We start from the raw sequence: 8,368 nt of genomic DNA, 5'->3' as shown, positions 1-8,368 counted from the left end.
GCCCCCTGCTGGAGGGAACGGGCCCTGCTCTGTGTGTGTGTGTGTGTCCCTGCCGCCCCCTGCTGGAGGGAACGGGCCCTGCTCCATGTGTGTGAGTGTGTGTGTGTGTGTGTGTCCCTGCCGCCCCCTGCTGGAGGGAACGGGCCCTGCTCCGTGTGTGTGTGTATGTCCCTGCTGTCAGGAATGGGCCCTGCTCCATGTGTGTGTGTGTGTGTGTCCCTGCTGTCCCCTGCTGGAAGGAACGGGCCCTGCTCCGTGTGTGTGTGTGTGTGTGTATATGTGTGTCCCTGCTGGAGGGGATGAGCTCTGCTCTGTGTGTGTGTGTCCCTGCCGTCCCCTGCTGGAGGGAACGGGCCCTGCTGTGTGTGTGTGTGTGTGTCCCTGCCGTCCCCTGATGGAGGGAACGGGCCCTGCTGTGTGTGTGTGTGTGTGTGTGTGTCCCTGCTGTCAGGAACAGGCCCTGCTCTGTGTGTGTGTGTGTGTGTGTGTATGTCCCTGCTGTCAGGAACGGGCCCTGCTCTGTGTGTGTGTGTGTGTGTGTGTGTGTCCCTGCTGTCCCCTGCTGGAAGGAACGGGCACTGCTCCGTGTGTGTGTCCCTGCCGCCCCCTGCTGGAGGGGACGGGCCCAGCTCTGTGTGTGTGTGTGTGTGTGTCCCTGCTGGAGGGGATGGGCCCTGCTCTGTGTGTGTGTGTGTGTGTGTGTGTGTGTGTGTCCCTGCTGCCCCCTGCTGGAGGGGATGGGCCCTGCTGTGTGTGTGTGTGTGTGTGTGTGTGTGTGTGTGTGTGTGTGTGTCCCTGCCGCCCCCTACTGGAAGGGACAGGCCTTGCTCTGTGTGCACGTGAGAGAGAGACGATGCCAGTAGAAAGCTAGCAGGAGGACTCTGTAAAAGGGACCCCGAAAGGAAGCAGAGAGAGGGAGACAGAGCTTCTGGGGCCCAGACTTGCTGTGATTACAATCCAGTCTCATGCTTCAGGGAATCAGCTGGGTGCCTGTAGGGTCAGGAAGGATTTTTTTCCCTGAGGCACAATTGACCAGATATATTCTGAGGTTTCTTTGCCTTCCTCTGAAGAGTCAGGGATCAGCCGCAGCTGGAGACAGGACCCCGGACGGGGGGGCCAGAGAACCCTCTTTCTAGGTGCCCAGCTGGCTGGTTCTTGCCCACAAGCTCAGGGTCCAAGTGATCACCAGGTTGGGGATCAGGAAGGAATTTCCCCCCAGGTCAGATCGGCAGGGACCTAAGGGGGCGAGGGGGTGTTCTGCCTTCCTCTGCCGCACGGGGTGTGGATCACCTGCTGGGAACACCGGGGTGGGTCTCCCCGCTCAATTCCCTGCCATGGCAGGGGCCCCGGGCTCGGCATGGGGCGCACACCAGGTGGGTGCTCCCGAGGAACGAAACACTGCACTCTAAGTGAAGGCTTAGAGCTCTGCACAGGGGGATCGGAACGGCCCGTGGCTAGGAGATCCAGCTAGAGCGAATGGGCCCTTCTGGCCTTAAACCCAATGAAATCTAGGAAATGTGGCGAGGAGTCTGTGTATACACACACCAGTGCCCCACCCCAGAGGTGGCCGCATCTCAGCACTGGGCGAGGAATCCGTGTCTATACAGCCCCTGCGCCCCACCCCAGAGGTGGCCACATCTCAGCACTGGGCGAGGAATCCGTGTATACACACCCCAGTGCCCCACCCCAGAGGTGGCCGCATCTCAGCACTGGGCGAGGAATCCGTGTCTACACAGCCCCTGCGCCCCACCCCAGAGGTGGCCACATCTCAGCACTGGGCGAGGAATCCGTGTATACACAGCCCCAGTGCCCCACCCCAAAGGTGGCCGCATCTCAGCACTGGGCGAGGAATCCGTGTATACACAGCCCCAGTGCCTCACCCCAGAGGTGGCTGCATCTCAGCACTGGGCGAGGAGTCTGTGTCTATATGGCCGTCCCAACCCCGTTGTTTGTCTCCCCCACCGCCGGGGGGGTGTTCCCACAGGCTCTCCCCGCAGTGTGCACGGCGGATGCGGGCGCGAGGCCGGGCTCACCTTGGACAGGCAGTGACAGATGCGCGCCTTGGCCTTGATGATATAAACCTCCACTTGCGGCTCCGTCTTCATGGCTGCTTTGTACTTGTCGATGGCTTCCTCGTACCTGTCCCCGGGAACGGCACGTGTCAGCCGCCGGCGGGGCTCGAGCGGGCAAAGGGGCGGGGAGGGGAATGGGGCCAAACTCAGGGAGCACCCAAAACAGGCCAGACCTAGAGCCAGGGAGGGCTTCCAGGGGAAAGGGGCAGAGGAAGAGATCCCAGAATACCCGCCTGCCCCCAGGATTCCTGTTTAACCAGCCCCTGTGCTCCACCCCAGAGGCGGCTGCATCTCAGAGACGGCTGAGGGGTCCCAGTATAAACATCCCCCATGCCGCACCCCAGAGATGGCCGCATCTCAGAGCTGGGCAAGGCGATCCCTGTATAAACAGTCCCCGTGCCCCACCACAGAGGCGGCTGCATCTCAGCCCCTCCACTACTCCCAGGACCCCAGCGGAGCGGGGGATGGGGGGATTTCAGGGAGCACCGTAGAGCCACGGCACACCCGGCTGGGAGGACCCCACCTCTCCTGGCCCCTGGCTTTATGGGAAGCGGGTGGCAGAGAGAGGGCGGGCAGGGTGGTCACCTCTGCGCTCGGACGTGCTCCTCAGCCGACTCCAGCTGCTTGGAGAGCTTCTTGACCTGCTTGTAGTGGGCGAAGCACGCCTTGTCGTCCTGGTCCAGCTTGAGACATTCACGTACCTGCCTGGGGAGGGGAGACCGGGGACAGGTGGGGGGGGGGGTCTGGGAGACGCGGGGGTCCTCCAGCCCCCAAGATCCCAGCGCACCCGGGCGGGGCTCAGAGTCAAAGCCTGGCTCCTCCAGGGGCAGGGTTTCAAGGTGGCCCGGTGCGGGGAGGTTCCTCGTACAGCCCCCCAGACATCCCGCACCCCTGCCAGCACCGCCTCGTGCCCCCCAACTCACGCCAGGGCCTCCTCGTGCTCCCCCAGGCCGTAGTAGAGCTGGCTGAGCTTAAGGAAAGCCGCCCGGTTGTCGGCGCGGAGCTTGGTGGTGGGTTTCAGGTCCAGGATGGCCTGGCCGTAGTCGCCCAGCAGGAGGTGGCACTCGGCGCGCAGCTCCTTGGCATCGGGGTCCCACGGGGAGATCTGCGGCCAAGGGAGCGAACGGGAAAGGTGAGAAAGGCTGGACCCCGCCTGGACTGACGGCGTGCTGGTGGGCAGGCGCGCCGGCTTCCATCAGAGAGGGGAAACTGAGGCAGGGCCTGAGGCCGGGTTCAGGCGGACCCACCGCCAGCCCCTTGGTTCCAGATCCCTCTGGCTTTTTAAGGCGGCAGCAGGGGGATCGAAGAGCTCTATGGGTTCACATTCATACTTCCAAGCCCAACACCCGAGACTCCCCCAACTTTTCTGCACAATCGGCCCGGCTGTTCCTCCACCGCTCCAAGCTCCGGCGCCAGGCCTCAGCCAGCCCAGGCCGCAGTAAGCAGCCCTGGGATTGCCAAGGGAGCTGCGTTTGGAAATGCTGCTGCATTGGCCTGTAGGAATTGTACGTTGGGTGCCTCATCTCCCCCATTCTCTGCTATGGGCCAGGCTTCCCGGCTGGACCACATCTCCCATGATGCACCACAGCCAGGGACTCCCATCATGCCCCACCTTCCCTCTCCACGAGGGGGGAGAGCGCCGTGTACCATGGGAGATGTAGTTCGGACCAGATTCCCAGGGCAGATATCATGGCAGTCTCCGCCTCTTGGAGGGTGAGGGGATGCATCGTGGGAGGCCGTGGCGCATCATGGGAGATGTAGTCCCAGCTGGGAGCCTACAGAGGTGATGCACCGCCTCCCTGCCCAAAGTGTGAACCTTACGGGGCTCAAAGCACCTCTGAACAGCTCTCCCCAGCTCTCAGAGACGGCGCGATCCCCGCGGAGGGGGACAGCCCCCTCTCCCGGCGGATACCTCGACGACTCGCTCCAGGATGCCAATGGCTCCCGCGTACTCTGTCCTCTGATAGGCTGCCCGGGCCTCCTGCATGGTCACTTCCAGCTCGGTGAGTCTGGCGAGCTGGCTCTGAGCCTCCTTGTGGCCAGGATCGCTCTGCAGCTGCGGGGGGCGTGAAGGGGGAAGAAGAGGGGGGAAAAAAACCAACAAGGATTGGCAGAGGCCTAGAGAGGGCCCTCTGGCAAAGGGGGAGGGTCCCCCAGCCAGTGCCCTTTGGGGACAGAGGTTCCATTCCCAGGCCTCTCACGAGGGGTCCCTTCTCACGGCACTCACCACGGCTTCGAAGTCCTGCTTGGCCTGCTCCGTGTTGCCCTGCTTCAGGAGAATGTTACCCCTCTGCAGCCTGGCCTGGAGCGGAGAGAGAGAGAGAGAGCAGATTCCCGGGGTGAGAGACTCCGGCAACGGCAGATTCAAATCGGCGCCCTCGATCGAGGCAAAGTTCTTAATGCTTAAACCCAGTCAGTTGCAAAAGGCAGCGCTCTCGCCAACTCGGGGCCGTAACGGCCGCCACAACGGATGTGCCAAGTTCGGTTCCCGGGGGGATGTTTGCTAAAGCATCCGAGGGACGAGCCTACGTGGCCTGGGAAAGTCAAGGCTATGTAACGTTTCAGACCTAGCGCTTTTCATCTATGGAGCTCAGCGCACGTGCCAAAGGAGATTCGGCGTCATTATCCCTGTTTTACAGATCGGGGAAACCGAGGCGCTGGGGTTCTCAATTTTTTTTTTTTTTTTTTTTTTGCTGGGACCCACTTTGAAAATATTTCAGGCTCTGAAGAGTCCCCTCCACCAACCCCCTGCCACCCTTACTTCTGCGCTGCTGCTGGGGGCGGTGCTGCCTTCAGTGCTGGGTGCTTGGCCAGTAGCTGCTTCTCTCCGATCACCCAGCTCGGAAGGGCTCGGGCGGTCAGCCCCGCATGTGGCTGGCAGCCGGCATGCCCGGACCTGCCAACTTGCAGCCTCCCTGTAATAACCTCGCGACCCCCAGCTTGACAACCCCCACGCTAGATTTTTAGGGGCATTCTTACCTTTAAAAAAAAAAAAAAAAAATCTGGCCGAAGTGACTTAAAATCAGGACCAGCCATTTCCATCTACGCTGCAATCAACGCCCCACGGCGCAGCCCAGCTTGGCTGACTCAGGCTCGTGGGGCTAAAAACTGGAGTGTAGACACTCGGGGTTAGCCGGAGCCCTGGCTCTCAGATCCTGCATGTCTGCCCGGCAACTTTTAGCCCTGCAGCCCAAATCGATTGTCCTGGGCCCTGAGACTCAGTGCTGTGAGTTTTTTATTGCAGCGTAGACATCCCCTGCTCTACTTCAAAGAGGAATTCGTTCAGGAAAACATCCCATTTTGATTTTAAAATGGTCAGTGATGGAGAATCCATTAGCCCCATCTGACAGATGAGCAAACTGAGGCAAAGTGATTTGCTCAGGGTCACCAGTCGCAGAGCTGGGAACAGAACCCGGGTCTCTAGACTAGCCCACACTGCCTCCCGCAGGATTTTTTGCAAATCGCAACTTGCTTTCAGTGGTGTCTTCCTTAGGTACCTTGAAAACCCGGCCATAAAAAAAAGCATAGTTAGGGAGAAGAAAAATAGGCCGCCGGATTTTCAGGGTTTTAGCTGGCGCTCCCTGTTGCACCTTCGGCATACCAAAGCAGTTCACAGACCCTGGTTAATCCCGGGCGGGGAGTGTCGTTAGCCCCAGACAGGGAAACCGAGGCACCGAAAGAGGCCGGGCCTGGCCTCAGGCCCAGCTGGGAGGCAGTCGGGCGAATCCACCGAGCTCTCCCAGTCATGTAAGAAGGCGACGCTATTTACAGCTTTGTGTCAACACACATCCAGCCGAACCGGTTTTGAATCAGCTTTGGCAGCTCAGTGCTGGCAGGGAATCATTCTGAACAGCCGTGTCTGAGCTCAGGCAGAGCGAGAGAGAGAGAGAATGCCCAGGATAGCCAATGCCTAGTGGTTAGAGCTATCGCATGGGATGTGGGAGGCCTGGGTACGAGCCCCCGATCTGCACGGTTTTCGGCTCAGGGATTCGAGAGGGAAATCTCAAGTAGGTAACATTCTCTCTATATTTGGTGACCATCGCTGCTGGTATCCTGCGTCCAGCTGCGGGGTTCCACCACTCCAGAAGGACGTGGATAAACTGGAGAAGCTACAGGAGCGATTCAAAGACTGGAAAACATGCCCGAAACTGAGAGACGGCAGGAGATTGATCTGTTTAGCTTGATAGAGAGAAGACGAAGGGGTGACCTGATCCCAGTTTATAAGCACCAATGCAGAGAACAGCCACACGATAATAGTTGGCTCTTCCATCTAGGAGAAAAAGGACTAACCAGCTCCGATGGCTGGATATTGAAGCTGGACAAATTCAGACGGAAAATAAGGCGTACATTTTTCACAGTGAGGGTAACTCACTACTGAAACCACTGACCGTGTTTAAATCATGATCGGATGTTTCTCGACAAGAGCTGCTGCAGTTTAACCTGGAGATATTTTGGGGACGTTCTCTGGTGTTTATTACACAGGCGAGATGCTCAGAGTGGTCCTTTCCAGCCTTGGGATCAACGAATCTGGGTCTCCCACCCCCTGAGCTGAGCGCTCTGACCCCCAGGGGAGAGCCAGTCCCCCCACTATATCCCTGCAAGCCCGAAGTGGGAACAGCAGGTGGGACTTACGGCCAGGAAGTCCGGCTTGAGCTCAATGGCCTTCGAAAGGTCGGGCAGTGCCGAGCGGAACTTGCCCATGGCCAAGTAGATGGTGGCTCGCTTGTAATAGGTGAGGTAATTCTTGGGGTCGCCTTCTGCAGGAGGGAGAATATATTACTGGAGTCCTGGCCCCGCCCCCAATCTTCTGGTCCCGCCCAGATTTGTTCTCCTTGCCCACTACCCACTCCCTGCCAACCTCAAGGCCCCATTCCCGTATCTGCCCCACAGCTGTCCCCCCAAATGCCCCTCCCTGGCGCTGAATTCCTGCTCACTGTCCCCGGGGCATCCCCGATGCTCCGTGCCTGCCTGGCACAGTGGCGAGCGTGGAGGAGGCTAGTGTCCGCCGTGCTCCCGGGCTCGCCGGCGACACCGCACGCCCGCGCCCACTTACCGACAGCGGAGTGGTAGTGAGACAGCGCCTCGGCCAGCTGTCCGGCCGCCAGCAGCTTGCGCCCCATTTCCAGGTGGTTCTCGATCTCGGCCTGCCCGGAGGCCAGCAAACCTGCAGCGGACAAAGTGGCTCATCGTCACTGGTTTGAGGGGAGTCAGGGCTGGGGGCCCCACTGAAATCCCCATCTCCCCGACCTACACACTGCTCTAGTATTCAGAGAACCACAGGGTCACCTCGTCACTCTCCCCCAAGATGCAGGATCTGGGGGGTCTAAACCATCCTAGCCTCCTTTGGAAAACCTCCAGTGAGGGAGGTTCCACCCCTTCCCGAGGCAGCATCAAACTGTCCATTGCCTGCTAGCCGTGCCCCCCCTCGCATGGCCATGCCCCCTTTCTATCAGCCCCGCCCAGCCCCCCCATAGCCCCATCCCCTTCTACACTAGCCCCCACTCTCATGGCCTTGCCCCCTTGCTGCCTGCCCTGATGCCGCCTTCCCACCCCGTCACTTTTCCATGCTCTCCTGACCTCACCTGCTCTTCCCCCAGTCTTGGGACCCTTCACCTTCCCCACTCTCCTGCCCCCTCCCACCCATCCCCACTTTCCTAACCCCATCTGCCGCCCCACCAGCACCACCCCCACTCTCCTGCCCCCGCCCCCTCCCACACAACCCACCCCCACTTTCCTAACCCCACTAGCCACACCCCCACTCTTGTGCACCCCCCACACAACCCCACCCCCATTCTCTTAACCCCACCCACTCCATCCCCAGTCTTGTGACCCCCTCACCTTCTCCACCAGCGCCACCCCCTTTCTCCTGACCCCCTCCTACCCCACCACCACTCTCCAGGCCACGCCCTTTCCCTGCCAATTAAGGGGGCATCCTCCCTTGGCTTCCCTGGGGTGACCAGCTGTCCCGATTTGATAGGAACAATCCCCATATTGGGGGCCTTGTCTTATGTAGGCGCCTATCACCCCCCCCACCCCCGATTTTTCACACTTGCTTCCCCTTCTCTGCAGGTGGGGGAAAAAGCACCAGGGGTCGGAGCCAGCAGCAGGTGGGAGGAGCCACGGGAGGAACTAAAGAGCAGCTGGTAGGAGAGGGCGGAGCCTGCAGGGAGGGGCGGGGCCAAGGCGGAAGGTGGTCGTCCAGGTGGGGGCGGGGCTAGGAGCGGCCCAGGGGCGGGGCCAGCAGGGAAGGGGCGGGGCCAAGGCGGAGGGTGGTCGTCCAGGTGGGGGCGGGGCCA

The 8,368-nt window shown here is 60.6% G+C and overlaps 1 protein-coding gene across 1 annotated transcript in view; it reads right to left on the bottom strand.

Annotated features, from left to right (window-relative positions):
* LOC112104230 (dnaJ homolog subfamily C member 3-like) overlaps positions 1-7,233 on the bottom strand; it is a gene marked incomplete at its 3' end in the record, with an annotated part of 10,627 nt that extends 3,394 nt beyond the window's left edge. The window contains exons 1-7 of the mRNA XM_026663031.1: positions 7,126-7,233; positions 6,705-6,829; positions 4,300-4,374; positions 3,985-4,128; positions 2,996-3,177; positions 2,658-2,777; positions 2,034-2,139 (exon numbers count right to left, since the gene is read on the bottom strand). Of these exons, the coding sequence (XP_026518816.1) occupies positions 2,034-2,139; positions 2,658-2,777; positions 2,996-3,177; positions 3,985-4,128; positions 4,300-4,374; positions 6,705-6,829; positions 7,126-7,192 (819 nt within the window). The remainder of the gene's footprint in view (positions 1-2,033; positions 2,140-2,657; positions 2,778-2,995; positions 3,178-3,984; positions 4,129-4,299; positions 4,375-6,704; positions 6,830-7,125) is intronic.
* Positions 7,234-8,368: the final 1,135 nt, after the last annotated feature.

This window comes from Terrapene carolina, unplaced genomic scaffold (assembly GCF_002925995.2).
Source record: "Terrapene carolina triunguis isolate 2854851 unplaced genomic scaffold, T_m_triunguis-2.0 Scaffold31951, whole genome shotgun sequence".
In the NCBI taxonomy this organism is placed as follows: Eukaryota; Metazoa; Chordata; order Testudines; family Emydidae; genus Terrapene; species Terrapene triunguis.
The sequence above is the reverse complement of the archived record's forward strand: the minus strand, read 5'-3'. Positions and strand labels throughout refer to the sequence as shown.